Source organism: Carettochelys insculpta, chromosome 2 (assembly GCF_033958435.1).
Source record: "Carettochelys insculpta isolate YL-2023 chromosome 2, ASM3395843v1, whole genome shotgun sequence".
In the NCBI taxonomy this organism is placed as follows: domain Eukaryota; kingdom Metazoa; phylum Chordata; order Testudines; family Carettochelyidae; genus Carettochelys; species Carettochelys insculpta.
The window spans coordinates 279,856,492-279,874,566 of record NC_134138.1 but is presented as its reverse complement, the minus strand read 5'-3'; the positions used below and the strand labels follow the sequence as shown (position 1 = coordinate 279,874,566).

The following is an 18,075-nucleotide window of genomic DNA, read 5'->3' as shown; positions in this document are numbered from 1 at the left end:
GGCCAACCCTGAGAGAAAGGGGGCCCCCAGAAACCAGACCTCACAGGCCAGGGGTGCTGGAGCCAGGCAGGGATGGGGAAGTAGCATCTGCTCCTGCCCGAGCGGAAGAATTCCAGGCAGAGCAGCAGAGAGACCCCTCCTTGAAGAAGCTGAGGGAACTGGCCAGTCTCAGCCCAGCTCCACAGCTGGGGGAGGGCCGCAAGGACAGATTCCTGTGGGAAAAGGGATTCCTGTACCGGGAATGGGCTCCCAGACGCAAAGCGGAGCCATGGAAGGTCCAGAGGCAACTGGTGGTTCCCCAAAAGTACCGGCGCAGGCTGCTGTACCTAGCCCATGATGTCCCGCTCGCAGGACACCAGGGGATCCACCGCACCAGGAGAAGGTTGTTACAGAACTTTTTCTGGCCAGGGATCTTTGCAGCTGTCCGTCTGTATTGCCTGTCCTGCGATCCCTGCCAGAGGGTGGGGAAGAGCCGGGACAAGGGGAAAGCTGCCTTGAGGCCACTGCCCATCATAGAGGAGCCTTTCCAGAAAGTGGCTATAGACATAGTGGGACCCTTCAGCAAGGCAACGCGTTCGGGGAAGAAATATATTTTGGTAGTGGTAGATTTTGCCACGCGATACCCAGAAGCAGTGGCCTTGACCTCTGTCGAAGCTGACACCGTGGCGGATGCACTGCTGTCCATTTTCAGCAGAGTGGGGTTCCCCAAGGAGGTCCTCACAGATCAGGGGTCCAACTTCATGTCGGCCCTACTGTAAAGCTTGTGGGACAAGTGTGGGGTCCGGCACACCTGGGCCACAGCCTACCACCCGCAGACCAATGGGCTGGTGGAGAGGTTCAATGGGACTCTGAAGCAGATGCTGAGAACCTTCATGAATCAATGCCCCCATGACTGGGACAAGTACTTACCCCACCTGCTGTTTGCATACAGGGAGGTGCCCCAGGAATCCACGGGGTTCTCCCCGTTTGAGCTGCTGTATGGAAGGAGGGTACGGGGACCCTTGGACTTGCTCAGAGAAGAGTGGGAGGGGACGGCCTCTCCTGAAGGGGAGTCAGTGGTACAGTATGTACTGACCTTCCGGGAAAAACTCACCGAGCTCATGGGCCTGGCCAGGGAGAACCTCTCCATGTCCCAAAGGAAGCAAAAGGTCTGGTATGACCGTAACGCCAGGGCCCGAGCCTATGCCACCGGGGATCAAGTGATGGTCCTTGTACCTGTGCGGCGGAACAAGCTGCAAGCGGCCTGGGATGGGCCCCTCAAGGTTGTCAAACAGCTAAATGACGTGAATTATGTGGTGGAACTGTCAAACCGGGCCCACAGCCACCGGGTCTATCATGTGAACATGATGAAACCTTACTGGGACAGACAGAACTTGGTGCTGGCCGTGTGCAGACACTGGGAGGGGCAGGGGGATGATCCCTTGGTGGATTTACTCAGAAGGAGTGGAGCCGGCTCCTTGCTGGAGTCTATTCCCCTCTCAGAACAGCTGACCCCTGCCCAGCAGACGGAGATCAAGGAGGTGCTGCATTCGCATCAACAGCTGTTCTCGGACAGACCCGGACGCACTGACCTGGTTGTCCACCGAATAGAGACAGGCACCCACGCCCCTATCAAGTGTGTGCCATTCAGAGCCACAGGGAGGACGGCTCAGGATATAGAGCGGGAGGTTGAAGACATGCTGGCTCTGGGGGTGATCCAACCCTCCTCTAGCCCCTGGGCCTCTCCCGTGGTGTTAGTCCCTAAAAAAGATGGGTCTGTTCGGTTTTGTGTGGACTATCGCAAGCTTAACGCCATCACTGTATCGGACGCCTACCCCATGCCCAGGCCTGATGACCTCTTAGACAAGCTGGGGGGAGCCCGTTACCTCACCACCATAGACCTCACCAAGGGGTACTGGCAAGTGCCATTAGACCAAGATGCCCGGCTGAAGTCGGCTTTCATCACTCCTGTGGGGCTCTACGAGTTCCTGGTCCTGCCCTTTGGCCTCAAGGGGGCACCCGCTACCTTCCAGCGTCTGGTGGACCAGCTACTGAAAGGGATGGAGAGCTTTGCCCTGGCTTACATGGACGACATTTGCATCTTCAGCCAGACGTGGGAGGACCATGTGTCCCAAGTCAAGCAGGTGCTGGACCGACTCCAGAAGGCCGGTCTGACTATCAAGGCAGGGAAGTGCAAGGTGGGAATGGCTGAGGTGACCTACCTGGGCCACAAGGTGGGCAGCGGCTGCTTAAAGCCAGAGCCAGCTAAAGTGGAGGCTGTCAGAGATTGGCCAACACCCCAGACTAAGAAACAGGTCCAGGCCTTCATTGGGATGGCGGAGTACTACCGGAGGTTTGTGCCCCACTTTAGCTCCATCGCAGCCCCCCTCACGGAGCTGTGTAAAAAGGGAAAGCCTGACAAGGTGGTCTGGACCGAGCAGTGCCAAGAGGCCCTCTGCGCGCTGAAGGAGGCTCTGGTCAGGGCCCCAGTGCTGGCAAATCCAGACTTCAACAAGCCCTTCCTGGTGTTCACCGATGCCTCAGACGTGGGGCTGGGGGCGGTGCTAATGCAGGTGAATGACAAAGGGGAGAAACACCCCGTCGTGTACCTGAGTAAGAAGCTGCTGCCCCGGGAGCAGAACTACGCAGCCATAGAGAAGGAATGTCTGGCCATGGTGTGGGCACTGGGGAAGCTGCAGCCGTACCTGTTTGGACGGCGTTTCACCGTGTCCAGAGATCACTCACCCCTGACCTGGCTGCATCACATGAAAGGGGCCAACGCCAAGCTCCTGCGGTGGAGTCTGCTCCTGCAGGACTACGACATGGAGGTGGTCCACGTCAAGGGGAACAACAACACCATAGCCGATGCCCTGTCACGCAGGGAGGGCCCCGAACTTCCCCAGGTCACTGGCTAAGTGACCCCGCTCAGTGCGGTCTGGAAGGGGGGAGAGATGTGATGGAGTGGGGGGGGTGCATGTGTGAGTCAGGCTGGATGTCTGAGGCAAGCAGCAGCTCCCAGTGGCTAAGGATGACCCTGGGGCTACAACTGGCAGGTAACACCTCTGCCTGAACAAAGAGCAGGGAGGAGTTGAGCTGGGTTTTGAATCGGGGGCGGCAGTTAGAGGCTAGGAAAAGGGAGAGCTGGAAGGCAGCCAGCCGGAGGAGGGGGAAGCTACACCCCAGAGGGGCACCCCTCGGGGTCCTCTCCCCAGGACGGGTTGGAAGGACTGTCTCTGGCTGCTATGCTGTCGCTTCTGTGAGAAACTGGACATCTGTTGCCTAATAAACCTGCTGTTGTACCTGCTGAGTGAGAGTCTCTCCTGCCAGTGGACGGGGTGCAGTGCAGGGGGACCCCTGAACCCCATCACAGGGGGACACTCTGGCACATCTGGGGGGGTCTGTATGGTGCGGTGGGTGGGACACTCTGGTACATCGCAGGGGTCTCTATGGTGCATTGGGTGTGACACTCTGGTTCCTCTCGGGGGTCTCTATGGTGCGGTGGGTGGGACACTCTGGCACATCTCGGGAGGGGTCTCTATGGTGCGGTGGGTGGGACACTCTGGTACAGCCCTACGGGCTCTATGGTGCAGTGGCAGGGCGCTCTGGCGGGCTCGCCTCTGTGGTGCCATAGGAGCGGCGCTCTAGCCAGTCCTGTCCAGGCTCCTCCCCTCCGCGCAAGCTACCGTCCGCCCGCCCGTCCTCCCTCACAGCTCCCGGGAGCGGCGCGCCCAGCCAGGAACTACAACTCCCATCACACCGCGCGCCCCAGTTCCCGCGTGGTGTCTGTGCTCCCGCGTACTCTCGCGAGATTGTGGTTTATCTCGGAACTAGTATTCCCGTGACGCCTTGCGGGGCAACGCGAAGCGGCGGGGCCCCTCCGAATCGCCAGAAGCTGAGCGCGTCTGCGCGGCACGTGTGTCGTCATCCCGCTCCGGTGTGACGTCATCGGCGACGCTGTGCGGTCGCCGGGGTTGCGAGTGTGGGGCGTAGCGCGGGAGTTGGACGGTGTTGCCATAACAATGCGCGATGACGTGTTCCAGCCGCACCATGGAATCGCCAGGTGACGTAAGAGCCTTTGCCGTGACGCGACGAGGCACTGGCGGGGCGGGCCCGCAGGAGGTCATGGGGGGAGTTGGGGATGGGGGGTGGTGGTGCCAGGGGAAGCTTGGGAGCAGGTGTGGGGAGAGGCTGGGGGCAGGGTTAGGGTTTGGGAGAGGCTGGGGGAGTGAGGGGGACAGGGTAGGAGTGGGGAGAGGCTGGGGGCAGGGCAGGGGCAGGGTTAGGGTTTGGGAGAGGCTGGGGGAGTGAGGAGGACAGGGTAGGAGTGGGGAGAGGCTGTGGGGCAGGGTTAGGGTTTGGGAGAGGCTGGAGGACAGGGTAGGTGTGGGGAGAGGCTGTGGACAGGGCAGGGTTAGGGTTTGGGAGAGGCTGGGGGAGTGAGGAGGACAGGGTAGGAGTGGGGAGAGACTGGGGGCAGGGTTAGGGTTTGGGAGAGGCTGGGGGAGTGAGGGGGACAGGGTAGGAGTGGGGAGAGGCTGGGGGCAGGGCAGGGGCAGGGGCAGGGTTTGGGAGAGGCTGGGGGAGTGAGGAGGACAGGGTAGGAGTGGGGAGAGGCTGGGGGGCAGGGTAGGGGGGGCAGGGTTAGGGTGTGGGAGAGGCTGGAGGACAGGGTAGGTGTGGGGAGAGGCTGTGGACAGGGCAGGGTTAGGGTTTGGGAGAGGCTGGGGGAGTGAGGAGGACAGGGTAGGAGTGGGGAGAGACTGGGGGCAGGGCAGGGGCAGGGTTAGGGTTTGGGAGAGGCTGGGGGAGTGAGGAGGACAGGGTAGGAGTGGGGAGAGACTGGGGGCAGGGTTAGGGTTTGGGAGAGGCTGGGGGAGTGAGGAGGACAGGGTTGGAGTGGGGAGAGGCTGGGGGCAGGGTTAGGGTTTGGGAGAGGCTGGGGGAGTGAGGAGAGGCTGGGGTCAGGGCAGGGCAGGGTTAGGGTTTGGGAGAGGCTGGGGTCAGGGCAGGGCAGGGTTAGGGTTTGGGAGAGGCTGGGGTCAGGGCAGGGCAGGGTTAGGGTTTGGGAGAGGCTGGGGGAGGGAGGAGGACAGGGTAGGAGTGGGGAGAGGCTGGGGGAGTGAGGGGGACAGGGTAGGTGTGGGGAGAGGCTGGGGGCAGGGCAGGGCAGGGGTAGGGTTTGGGAGAGGCTGGGGGAGGGAGGAGGACAGGGTAGGTGTGGGGAGAGGCTGGGGGCAGGGCAGGGCAGGGGTAGGTTGGGTTTGGGAGAGTCTGGCAGGGGGAGGGAGGTGCAGAGGGGGCAGGTGTGGGGATAGGTTTGGTTGAACTCTTCCCTTGGCACTGCACCTTGAGGTGAGTCAGTAGCTGTGCTGATAGAGTTACGCAGGTTGCTGCCAGGGTGGAAAGGTGACTGGGATCCTCATCGGCAATGGAGAAAAGGGAAATCAAGGGTAAATATTAAGGAGAATCTTCCCAGTGTATCAGTGAGGAGGGATGTGAAATCCTCTTTGTTTAGTTAACTCGTTAAAGGTGAAGTTTAACCAGTTAAGGGATTAAAGAGGGGTCCGCTGGGGCTGCTCCGATCATCTAGAGAGTCCTTGCCAGCAGTGCTCCCAGTTAACTGTTAATACCTCTGTCCATGACAACCATGTAAATCCATTTCCTCCCCACAGTGGTTTTCGTCTTCAGACTTCTGCACCCCTTTGTCTTGTGTACTTCAGATTTCAACTCACTTAAAAGCTGCTTGTTTATAAAATCAGACATAAAAATACAGACGTTCAGAGTATGTTGTTACTGAAAATTTGCTGATTTTCTCATTTACCATGTAATTTTAAAATAAATGGATTGGCATATAAATATTAGAGTTAAATTTCCATATGTGGTCTACAGAGGTGGAAAACGTACCCCAAAGTTAATTGAGTAAAAATGCAGCTGCTTTCCTGTCTGGATAGTTGAGTACAATCAAGCTGTAACATACTCAAGTAGTTTTCCAGAGGGACACTGGTGACTTTTATTTAAGCACATCCCCACCCCCACAGCTGTACTTTTACTTAAGTGACTTTTTGTGCACTATATCCACCTCTGGTAGTCTGTAGAACAATATAAATAAGTCATATGAAATTTCAGTTTGTACTGACTTTGCCTGTGTCTTTTATATAATCTATTGTAAAGCTAAAAATACTTATCTGAGTTGATCACCCCCAGAACACCTCTGCATACTATCAGGATATGCATCCCCCTTGGTTCAAAACCATTGTCTTATGGGGAAGGACATTAAATTATTCATTACAAATTAGCTCTGTAAATAGACTGTAGGGAGCCCATTGTGCCATCGCCAACTACTGTAGCAAAACACCAGTACATTTTCTCCTCTTTAGCTCTCAGCAATAGCTAGGGAACAAGCTTTCAGCTCAGATCTGTTGATGTTTATGTCCAACACACTCCCTGCAGTGCTGGTTCTGTTTCACTTACATTGAGGGGATGGGCTAAAGGAGCCGCTGAGTCCTGCTTGGCTGTTTGCCAAAGACTGACTGCTGTGGGGTATGGCCTCGGAATGCAAAGATCTGTGGTTCCACTGTGCTGGGACTTCTGGGGAGAGCACATCTTGGGTTTGAGTCTCCCAGGGAGAGACTTTCAGCTTGGATCAGCCTCCCCATGTCCTTAACACAGTATGGGAACAGCTCAGATTACTGAAGGAGCTGAAGTGGCTGGGCTGGGGTGACAGGCAGCAGGTTAGAGCGGGAAGAGTAGTTTCTCTTTTGAGAGTTGTTGCTTTAGTTATTCTCATTGTGGTTCAGCTGTGTCAGTCCAATGGCCTAAGAAACCTTTCCCTGGGTATAGAAGGGGTTCTGTGGGGGACACCTGGAAGCTGTCATGTGGACAGAGCAGGGAGGTAGGAGCAGAACAAAACCCTCGTACTTCTTCCTAAGTGCAGGTTGAACCTCTCTAGTCTGGCACTCCTGCATCCAGCAGCATCTTTAATCTGGCATGATTTTAGGTAGCTGGACGGCTACTTACGGGTGTGGCCAGTTTCCCTTGTCCCAAAGAGTTTGTTTCCAGCCACCAGTCCTGACTCCTGGCTCTTAGGGCTCTATGCTGTCAGTTAGCTCTAATTTACCCCTAAATGTTCTCAAAGAGCCCATGAAGCAGTGGCAGTGTTGGTAATGCTGCTAGACGATATCACTTGCTTGTGGCCCGGCACATTCTTTCCGGCACTGGTCGGTGAATTAGTGTTCCCTCGAATTTTTTCCATCCACAGGCAGAATAAATGTCGGTCTGGGCACTGAGGCATAAGCGGATGTGCACCACCATACAAACTCTTGCTGCCAGCTGGGGGCGGCTGCGAGCACTCTGGTAACCTGCTTGGTGGTATCTGAATCTCTCCTGAGCGGCCGCCCTCGCACTCAGCTTGCAGGGGACGCTGGGTGAGCGTGGCTGTTGCTGGTCTCACCTGTAGCTCAGGAGTGGTCCTCCCCAGCAGTTATGTGGGAGTGGTGAGCGGCTGTGTATGGTGACCTTAGTTCTTGCCTCTTCCTTGCTCCCTGCAGTGCACATATGGAGGCCAGACCCTTCCTGGCTCCCTCCCTGAGCTGAACCTGGCCCTGGCTGCCTGCCAGTCTGGAGGCCCTCTGCATGCTGAGCCAGCTTTGCTGTCTTTGTAAATAGATCCAGGGGCCAGCAGAGGGATTTCTCTGGTTTCTTTGCAGAGTTCCCGCACAGTTTTCCTCTCCCCACCCCCTGGTCCATCCTGTGGGCCTATCCTCTTCCCTGCCTTCTAGCCTCCCCTCGGGATTGGCTGCAAGCAGGGCTTCCCAGTGGAGGCTGGGCAGTGTCTCACGGGCTTCAGGTGGGAGTGTGACTAACTGGTGAGAGCTGGGGACTGGAAGTCAGAGTGCCTGGGTTCCAGACTCCGCTCTGCCCTGATTTCCTGAGTGGTGCTAGCCAGGTAATTTCCTGTGCCTCTGTTTCCCCATCTGCAGCTGGAGGAGGATTCTCTTTATGCTGCTCAGGTCTGAGTGCCTGACTCTGCTGTCATGCTGACCCTTGTACTGCTGGGTCTCCACCTGCTCCAGCAGAGTTATGCCCTTCTGTCCCAGGGTGAGATCTGTACAGGCTCCTCAGTATGCTAAGCTGCTCCGGTTGCCAGGCGGGGTTGAGTGCTTCTAATCTAAATGAGCTTCCTTAGCCGCTTCCTCTCTTGCCCACTGAGTGCTGATAGGAGTTGGGCCTGGTAGGCTCAGAGGCTCACCCAGAGCATCCGTGGGACCAATGCGGGAGAGGGGGCCTCTGTTAGCGCTTGTGGCCCAGTGCATCTGGTGGTGCATGAGGGGAGATGCAGGTGGAAGTCCCCAGGCCACTCCCAGTCTAACTTCTGGGTGGCACTGGGCTTAGGACTTCTTCCACCACATTACCCGTAGGCTGCATAGCCTACTCCTGTTGGCATCCGTAGGCGGGGGCTGGAATCGAAACAGCAAGAAGAGCCATTTTTTTTCAAATTCAATTCCAAAATCAATACTTCAAGAGCCGCAATGCATGTGAATACGAGCCAGTCCTTCACAACTAACATCAAACTCTGCTTCTTGTCACACCTATTTTAAGAACTGCGCACATGCTTCTTGGTGTGGTAGCGTTGTGCTGCTTCGGCAGGGGCAGGCTTGGCTGCCCTCCGCCCCCAGCTCTCCTGCCGGCTTAGACTTCTGCCCCTGTGGGGTGGCTCTCTGCCCAGTGAGCGTTTTCTTCCAGGCTCCCTGCTGCAGCTGACTGCTGGGCGGCCACAGCTGTTGCCACTTAAACAACAAAACTAAATTCAGGTGGTTCAGCAGTGGGCAACTGAATTTAGGTTTTGGTTTAAGTGGCCGCAGCCTCTGGAGCTGCAAGAGGAGTCAGCAGCAGCAGCTCACAGAGCTGCAAGTAGCTCCTTAAAGAACCGCATGCAGGTCCGGAGCTGCAGGTTGCCAACCCCTGCCAATGGCTCTCTCCTGTTCCTGGAAAGCCGTTGAACCTTGGGTGGAACCTGGATTTTAAAGCGTGTAAAGATGCTGAAGACGAAAGCCCGTTTTCTTGGCTCACCTCGTGATCTGTGGTTATGCAGGTTCGCTCTGGGGTGCTGTGGCCTTCGGGCACAGGCTGGGGATGAACACTTCCCCTCAGAGCACTTTGGCACAGGTGAAGAGTATCACACAGCTAGCGGGAGAGACGAGCGTTTCATAAAGCTCTCACCCCAGAAGAGCCTCTGATTCTGGGGTGAGCCCCCTGTGATTAGCAGCAGCAACGCTCCTCCGCTGCCCAGGGAGAAAATAGTTGAATGCTGGAGGTAACTGACAAATATTTCAGCCTCAGCACTACAGCGCTTGGGGCGTGCACAACGGTGCAGGTAAAGTGCAGCGGAAGGAAGCGTGGGTCTGAAAGCCAGGCCCCCTGAGTCTGAATCCCAGCTCTGATACTAGCTGCAAGGCCTGGGGAAAGCTGCTGGCCATCCTGGGGCTGAGTAGAGGAGAGAGCACCGCTGCTACCTGGGAGCGCTCCAAAGCTCAGCCAGTGATGGGCAAGGGCTTTGGAAATGTGGCATTCTCGGTCCGCAAGAAGGGCCTGGCACTGGGAGGTGCACAGCTCTAGGGATTTCACTGGGGAGCGGTGGGTAACCAGCCCCTCTGAAAAGCAGTCGTGCACCTCAGGCTTCACTTTTCACACGCTAGCTAGTCTGAGATGGAGCACACACAAGCACTGGCTACTCTGGGAAGGTTTGGCGGGAGGCCGAAGCGTGAGACTCAGGGAGGGGTGCTGGCAGCTTTGGCTAAAGAGTAGGGCTGTTCTCTGTAGTGCTGCTGTCATAGAAATCTCCTGTCCCCCGAGTCCTATAGTCTGTGCTGCTCACCCTTTCTCACTCCAGACCGTGCGGGGATGGGAAGGGCTGCAGACAGACACAGCTGCTCCGAAGCTGGGCGGGTTTGAGACGAGGCGGGGACAGACACGGTGAATCAGTGAGCCCCGCCTGTACTGCAAGAGCACAGGGTCGTTCAGTGATGCCGAAGAGCAGCACGTTTCAAACTCAGCAGTCAGTAGCTAGCGCATAATTCACAGGTAGCGCCTCAGCTGAAGGCGCTCACTGAGGTCAAGAACCGCTGAATTATTAACACAGGCGGTGGGCCGAGAGGGAAATCCAGGTCTGCTGCTTTGCAGTCCTGCCTCCTGCAGTGCTGCCCTTCAGGGCTGTGTCTAGGGAGCGGGTGGGCTGGGAGAGAGGAGCCCCACTTTCACTGTTATCACTGACGGAGAGGGCCAGGCTGGCTCCATGCTGTGCCAGGGGCTGCTGGGAAGTGTAGTTTTCTCCCTCCCTTGTTGTGTACTGCGAAGCAGGCTAAGCAGAGTTCATGTGGCAGCATCCTCTGGCCAGCACGGACTACAAGTCCCAGCAGTGCTGAGCATGCTGGACTGAAGGAAGTTTGCAATAGCAGGGCTCTGTGACTTCTGCTCGCTGCCTGGGCTTAGCTGACCTCTTCCCCTAAGATGGCTGGAGGGAGGAGGAACGAAAGCGTAGGTGAAGCATCTCCCCTCTCGCTCTCCTGTCCCCAGCCCCCACTTACTAACTCTCTTGGTGGTCAATGCAGGGCTCTGCAGCACTATTAGAAGAAGCTGGGAGGAGGGGCCATGCTAGTTGCCAGTGAAGCCAGGGACGGGATCTCGTCCTCACATCCTCCACGCAGGATCCACGTCATCTTCCAGAGGTGTGTGATGGGAAAGTGCCTCCCGGGGGTGCCTCCCAGGTAGGCTGCAGCCAGGGGACTGCAGGGTGCCAGAGGCTTGCCTGACTGCTTGCCTTTTCACACGCAGGGTGTGGACAGGAAGAGGGTTCATTCTGATCTGCGTTTTCCCCCTCCGGCCATATCACCGAAGGGAGGGCGGTGGTTCTCCGGTGGGTGGGGGCAGCCTTTCTGCTGTTGCTCTGAGGGTTCTGTGGGGGTGTTCGGGCACTTTGTGGGGCAGTTAGAGACCTGACCATATGTTGCTCCATTTCTTGTTACGTTGTTTGTACTCCAGGCTGAGTTCCCTCTTCCCTGGGGACAGTCAGCAAGCTGCTGCGATAGGCAGAGAACGTGGATCCCCTGGGCTTTCCAGCCTGCTGATTCTGAGCCACGTCCAGACCTTGTCTGTATATCTGGCCTCTCTGGCTCACATCTGGTGTACCGCCCTCCCAGGAATGTGGACTCTGCATCCCGCTATCCCAGGCCCCAAGGCCAGGGCAGACTCCCCTGGTTTCCCCAGTAGTTTGCACTTTGCCTGCTCTGGTGTGCAGGTTAACCCTGAGAAACCTTGTCATGGTTCCAGTCGGGAATGCGGGTGTTGCAGAGGCACTCACTCATCCCCAGATCACAAGGGATGAACAGATCTCTGGAGAAGGAACAGACAGCCGCATGCAAGGCCTGGGCTCAGTTTCCTGATCTCTGCTCTTTGGGTTTTAGTCACTGCCCTTTAGGGGGTCCAGGATCCTGCTGTGCCCCTCTACTGCCCAGCGTTCTCTTTGAGTTCTGGGCTGCACTAGCTGGAGGCTTTCCCAGCCTCAGGTTTTCTGGGCGGGAGAGTGAGGTATATTCCAGATTCACTGCTGTGGACACAGGTAGTGGATGCGGCTCTCTTCAGGTCGCACAGTGAGTCAGTGACAGAGCTGGGCGTAAATGTCCCAGTCCCCAACTCCAGCCACATCTCCTGTGTGTGAGATGCTGGCAGCCGTCACATTGTCTCCTGGCCGTTCCCACCCGAGCTACCCACGCGCCTTCCTCCAGACAGAACTGCGCTGCCCCTGGACCTTCTGCTTTCTGATATGACGTCTGCTCCACAGTGAGCTGGGTAGGAGTGCTGGTACCACCAGATGCCCAGGTTGTGCTCAGCTGTGTTGCTCGGTCTGAGTGCCAGGCAGACACAGCCAGCTCCCCTTTCGCTCTGCACTCCCTGGCCATGCCCAGCAGACTGGGCTGGGTGACAGTTGTGCCGCTGGCGCAGGCGGTGATGAGTGGGGCAGCTGCTTATGGCGGGTGCCAGTGATGCCTGAGGAGGGCAGGGGCCGTCTCCCCCTGCGGGAGTGGGCAGAGGTAGTGGAACAGCAGAGGGAGCCACCCTGGGACATGAGGAGGGAGGAGGACGGGCTGCGAGCTGGTTGCCTTGCTCGGTGAGGATTGGGCTTGGTGCATGGGCTACCAGGCACTAGCAGGGGAGCAAGGCGGTGCTGGAGAATGCCGTTGTAACTATGGGACAGTGCTGGGTGGGTTCGGCCAGCTCACTGACTGAGGAGCTGTTAATTTCTCTGTCTCAGATCCCTTTGTGAGAGTCTTCTCCCTAAGACCAGGCTGCAACTGCCTGCGTGTGGCACAGAGCTCTGCCCACCAGCGCCAGGTGGTAACCTCACTGAACTCGCTGCCCACGGCTGCCTGGAAACGAGACCAGCCTGCGCTCCCACAGTGGGCGCTGGAGCCAGGAGACCTGTCCAGGGCCTGCCAGGAGCCAGGCTCAGTACCTGCTGGCAGCTCTGCTTTGCAGCCCTCCCTGGCAGGGCAGAGGTCTGTTCCCTGGTGCATGGGTGGCGCTGGGTGTGGGTGTGAGGGCCCTGGAGAGGCCCACCCTCAGTGTGATGTGGGACAGCAGGGCCCTCCCTGTCTCCTCATTTTGTTGCTCCCCTCTTTAGGGGCCTCGATGAACACAGGCCTGGCCCAAGCCAGCTCGGCGGGGAAGAGCCATCACTCTGGGCTGCCTTGTGGTGTGTGGGGTCAGACGCTACCTGGTGCCGGCTCTGAGAGCCCCAGCGTTGGCCTTGTGGCTGGGTGCAGCCATGGCCCAAGAATCGCGCCCCTCAAAGGAGGGGGCTGGATGGCACAGTGAGCTGGCAATGGGCTGTGGAGCCTTTTCTCATGGCGTTACCGGTTCAAATCCAGGTCAGTGCTGCTCTGGAGTCACTGCCACATGAACTGCCTTGGAGACCCTCCTCAAGCTAGTTGGAGGGCATCAGCCCCTGTCTTAAGACACCTCCGAAAATCCTCTCCTAGCCTGGCCCCATCACTGTCCATCCTGCATGAGACACCAACGGAGGCTCCCTGCCCCACCAGCACGCTGCGTGCTGGGTGTGATGGTGCTGTCCCCATGCTCCCCTCTGACCAGTGCTGTCCTCTGAGCAGCTGCAGCCAGCAAGCCAGCAGTGCAGTGCAGACCCCCATCCCCGTGAGATGCTGAGCCCCCGCTCCCTTTGCTTTTGGGGGGAGGTGGGAAGCAGAGCTTGAGCACCTGTTAACAGGAGAATTTTCCCCAAACCAGGCCACCCAGCTCTCAAACCTGATCTCCTGTCCCGGATCGAACGAGGGGACCAGCCAGCCGTTGGGGTGCAGCTGCTGTCTGAGGGCTTAGAGCGTCCACCAGAGCCCTGCGCAGGTGAGCGAGTACTCAGCAGGACAGCTGGTTCACAGCACAAGTGGACAAGAGGTGCAGAAGAAAGGGCCATTGTCTCAACCCTTCCGTGGCTCCTCCCTTAGAATTTGCTGAGGTTTTGGGGAACATGTCAGTCATGGTTCTGCACCAATCCTAAGCGGCAACTGACTGGTGTCCCTCCCATTTGATTGAGCAATTCACTAGGGGTTAGCGGACAAGGCAGAAGACAGGTGTGAGGTCCCAGGTTCTAATCTCAGTGCTACCAGTGTGACCTGCTGCAGATTTGGGGCAGGTCACTGAATCTTCCTGGGCCTCAATTTCTCCATCACTACTGTGTATTTAGTAACCCAGACTCTCCTCCCTAGGAGATGGGCTGGAGATGGGACTTGTTAATGTGTGTGATGGGCTGTGAGGTTCTGAGTGCATGGAATCCCGAGGCTGGCAGAGACCTCAGAAGGTCATCAAGTCCAGTCTCCCTGCCCAAAGCAGAGCTGAAAGGCCCCCAGAAAGAAGAAGGTATTTTTATGGGCATTCGAAGATACGTTGGAAGCTCCTTGTTTTCCTGGCTAGACCTGCCCTCCTCTGTCTGGCAGCCACCCTGGGGCAGTGGTGAGGAAGGGCAGGGTTGATTGTATTGTCTGGTGTCTCAGCAGAGGCTTAGAATGAAGAAGAGCGTTCCCCTGGGACCTGGGTTGCTGACTTGGTTTGTGAGGTAGCGTACGTGGTGAGGTCACTGAATGCGTGTTGTGTGGCATGAACCCATGTGTTGACGCCCTCTGTCCTGACTCCCAGGCTATGGGTTTTTCAAGCCCGATGGTATGTTCCGTATCGAGCAGTGGGAGGAGCGATTCCTTGAGGCTCAGCAGAAGCTGGCGGAGAGCAAGATCCACAGCAGCGCCTGTGTGGGTGAGTGAGAGCAGCCGTTTGCTCTGTCGGGGGGTTGCTGAGGGCAGCACAGAGGGTTTGCTTACACTGCTGCCTTGAGGGATTGCCCTTCCATAGCAAGGATGAGGATGGCTGCAGGTTGCTCTGCTTTAGGCCACTTAGCTGCAGCCTGTGCTGGCCTGGCAGCCGCCTATGCAGCCCTCTGTCTGGGCGCCCGGCCCCAGGTCCTGCTCATTTGTTTAGATTTTAGCAGTGGCAGGGGATGCCGTGTGGGTTAACGCCGTCTCTCTCTCTCTCTCTCTCCCTCTCTGCGATCCAGCTGAGCCCGGGGGCCTGAGCAGAGTCGAGCAGGAGACCTCGGAGAGCTTTGCGGAAGGCCTGGAGCTGTCCCCTGTGGTCTGCGACAGTTCCAACGGCCCCTTTCACAGCAGGCCGCTGGTGGCTAAGAGCCACCAGTTAAACCAGACAAGGATCAAGATGGAGGAACCAGCCGGGTTCAGCAAGTGTTCGGCTGTGGCGGCAGCGACGCCCCAGCTCGGGGCTGGGCCTTTCCAGTGTGCCGAGTGCGGGAAGCGCTTCCGCCAGAAGCAGAGCCTGGTCACGCACGAGAGGATCCACACAGGCGAGAAGCCCTACCGGTGTCCGGACTGTGGGAAGAGCTTCAGCCAGAAGCCCAACCTCCTGACTCACCGGCGCATCCACACCGGGGAGCGGCCCTTCCCTTGCCCCCAGTGCGGGAAGCGCTTCAGCCAGAAGGCCAACCTCACTGCCCACCAGAGGACCCATGGCGGGGAGAAGCTGCCGCAGTGGGGCAGGCCTGCCGGGAAGCCAGAGTCTCCGACACAGCCGGGAGACCATGAGGACAGGCGGCCATTCGTGTGCCCCGAGTGCGGGAAGAGCTTCACCCAGAAACCCAACCTGGTGACCCACTACCGGACCCACACGGGGGAGCGACCCTTCAGCTGTGCCCAGTGCGGCAAGAGCTTCAACCAGAAGACCAACCTGGTGACGCACTACCGGACCCACACCGGGGAGCGGCCCTACGCCTGCCCCCAGTGTGGGAAGCGCTTCACCCAGAAGACCAACCTGGTGACCCACCAGAGCACCCACACTGACGTGCGCCCCTTCCCGTGTGGGGAGTGCCAGAAGTGCTTCAAGGACAAGGTGTCCCTGAAGGCGCACCAGAGAACCCATGGCCTGAGCCAGCCCAGAGTCTGTGGGGCGCCAGAGCCAGTCCCTCTGCACAGCTCCCCTGCCCTGCCGCTCCAGCCAACAGGCGCCGAGCAGGACAGCCAGTGCCATCCCGCTCAGCCGACGCTCACCCACAAGCTCCCCGGTAGCCAGACTCCCTGCATGTGTGCTGACAGCAGTAGCAGCTGCCCCCCAAAGCAGCATGTTCCCCTGCACCCACAAAGCCCCTCAGCAGAGCAGCCCTGCCTGTGCATGCAGTGTGGGGAGAGCTGCTCGCACACTGCTCTTCTGAAGCCCCAGCCAGGCCAGGCCAGGGAGAGGCCCTGTGAGAGTACCCAGTGTGGCAGAGGCCTCAGCCTGAACCAGCATCTCCTCAGACAGCTGGAATCCTGCCCGGGCCCTGGCGAGGCGGCGCCTGCGGCCCCCAGGGCGGAGAGGCCCTTCATCTGTAACCAGTGCGGGAGCAACTTTAGCTTTTGGCCGGCTCTGGTTGCCCACCAGAGCAGCCACGCAGGGTGGCAGCCGTATCAGCTTCCTGAGTGCGGGAAGGGCCTCAGGCCACCGCCAGCCCAGCTGGAGGCGCAGGCGGAGGATGGATCCTTGACATGCCCGGAGTGCGGGCGGCGCTTTGACCAGCACAGCCAGCTGGTAAAGCACTGGGAAAGCCACTGGGGCGACAGGCCCCATCACTGCGCCGTGTGTGGGAAGAGCTTCGGCCTGAAAGCCAACCTGCTGACGCACCAGCGGCTGCACACGGGCGAGCGGCCCTTCGCCTGCAGCCAGTGCGGGCGGCGCTTCAACCAGAAGGGGAACCTGGTGACTCACTTCCGCACGCACACCGGCGAGCGGCCCTTCGCCTGCCCCCAGTGCGGCAAGAGTTTCAGCCAGAAGCCCAACCTCCTCGCCCACCAGAAAACCCACGCCGGGCGGCGGCCCTTCGCCTGTGCCCAGTGCCCCAAGCGCTTCAAGGGCAAGATGTCCCTGCGGATCCACCAGCGGGTCCACGGAGGGGAGAGGCCCCCGGCCAGGCCCCAGGGCGAGGAGCTGCTGGAGGCCTCCCCTGGGAAGAGGTGCTGCTCCCATGCCCTGTGCGGGAAGCCCTCCCAGGAGCCTGGAGCTCTGCCGCCCCCACAGCCGGTGCCCGGCGGGGAACGACCGTACGCCTGCCCCGAGTGTGGGAAGGGCTTCCGCCAGAAGGTCACGCTGGTCACACACCTCCGCACCCACACCGGGGAGCGGCCCTTCCAGTGCACCCAGTGTGGGCGGAGCTTCAGCCAGAAGCCCAACCTGCTCACGCACCAGCGCACCCACACCGGGGAGCGGCCCTTCGCCTGCTCCGTCTGTGGGAAGGGCTTCAGCTGGAAGCCCAACCTGGTGACTCACTATCGCACCCACACCGGTGAGCGGCCCTTCGCCTGCACCGACTGCGGCAAGGCCTTCAGCCAGAAGCCCAACCTGCTCACGCACCGCAGAACCCACGCGCAGCAGAGACCGTTTGCTGGCCCCAGTGCCGTGCCAGCAGCCCCCACGGACTCCCCTTCGCCATGTGCTGCTGTGGCGGCCAGCTCCACCTGCACGTGGCCTGCTGAAGGCACCTCAGCCCCTGTTGCCTCCCCCAGCGGCGAGCCCCTGAAGCCAGTCAGTGGAGAGGTGGTGTCAGTGCAGCGGGTGTGATGGAGCTGTGAGGATCAGAGAGCTCTGAACAACCAGAGACCGCCTGCCCCCCATGTGAGCCGGAGCCAGAAGCGCACGTGCCCGAGCAGCCGGCCGTGGGGTGATGGGGAACACGAGGTAACCCGGCTACTGCTGCTCCCACGACATGGACCGGGGAATGTCTCAGCCGGAAGTGCGTGTGCCCGAGCAGCCGGCCGTGGGGTGATGGGGAACACGGGGTAACCCGGCTACTGCTGCGCCCACGACATGGACCGGGGAACATCTCAGCTGGCCGTGGGGTGATGGGGAACACGAGGTAACCCGGCTACTGCTGCTCCCACGACATGGACCGGGGAACGTCTCAGCCGGAAGTGCATGTGCCCGAGCAGCCGGCTGTGGGGTGATGGGGAACACGGGGTAACCCAGCTACTTCTGCGCCCACGACATGGACCAGGGAACGTTTCAGCCGGAAGCACGTGTGCCCGAGCAGCCGGTCGTGGGGTGATGGGGAACACGAGGTAACCCAGCTACTGCTGCTCCCACAACATGGACCAGGGAACGAGCTGGCTGTGGGGTGATGGGGAACACAAGGTAACCTGGCTACTGCTGCTCCCACAACATGGACCGGGGAATGTCTCAGCTGGAAGTGCGTGTGCCCGAGCAGCCGGCCGTGGGGTGATGGGGAACACGAGGTAACCCAGCTACTGCTGTGCCCACGACATGGACCGGGGAACGTCTCAGCCGGCAGTGCGTGTGCCCGAGCAGCCGGCTGTGGGGTGACGGGGAGCGTGAGATAACCCAGCTGGTGCCACTCACGCAATACCAGGCACAGCCTGGGGAACGTCTCAGGATCCAACCCCATTCTCAGCAGGCTGAGCACAGCTGTTGCCAGTGGGATGCCGACTGGTGGCTCAGCACACCGCACGGTGCTCCGCTGCTGTGGCAGAGTGGGGGCAG

General features: G+C 59.2%; 1 protein-coding gene across 6 annotated transcripts; it reads left to right on the top strand.

The window, feature by feature from the left end:
* Positions 1 to 3,767: 3,767 nt before the first annotated feature.
* Positions 3,768 to 17,143, top strand: LOC142008199 (uncharacterized). 6 transcript variants are annotated; one of them, XM_074985309.1, is made up of 6 exons: positions 3,768 to 4,039; positions 10,587 to 10,703; positions 12,656 to 12,902; positions 13,279 to 13,392; positions 14,182 to 14,295; positions 14,594 to 17,143. In XM_074985309.1, the coding sequence occupies exons 3-6, from the start codon at positions 12,800 to 12,802 to the stop codon at positions 17,137 to 17,139; spliced, it is 2,877 nt and encodes a 958-aa protein (XP_074841410.1). In that variant the 5' UTR covers positions 3,768 to 4,039; positions 10,587 to 10,703; positions 12,656 to 12,799; the 3' UTR covers positions 17,140 to 17,143. The 6 variants fall into 6 exon arrangements, with proteins under 6 accessions (XP_074841410.1, XP_074841413.1, XP_074841409.1 ...); XM_074985312.1 differs by lacking the exon at positions 10,587 to 10,703 and adding an exon at positions 12,287 to 12,530 and having other exon boundaries at positions 3,768 to 4,044; XM_074985308.1 differs by having other exon boundaries at positions 3,768 to 4,044.
* Positions 17,144 to 18,075: the final 932 nt, after the last annotated feature.

Coding starts and splice junctions, on each gene's coding strand:
- LOC142008199 (XM_074985310.1), top strand. CDS start 12,800: ATGGCCCAAGAATCGCGCCCCTCAAAGGAGGGGGCTGGATGGCACAGT. Junction 12,903..13,278: donor CGTTACCGGTTCAAATCCAG/GTCAGTGCTGCT, acceptor TCCCCAAACCAG/GCCACCCAGCTCTCAAACCT. Junction 13,393..14,181: donor TCCACCAGAGCCCTGCGCAG/GTGAGCGAGTAC, acceptor CCTGACTCCCAG/GCTATGGGTTTTTCAAGCCC.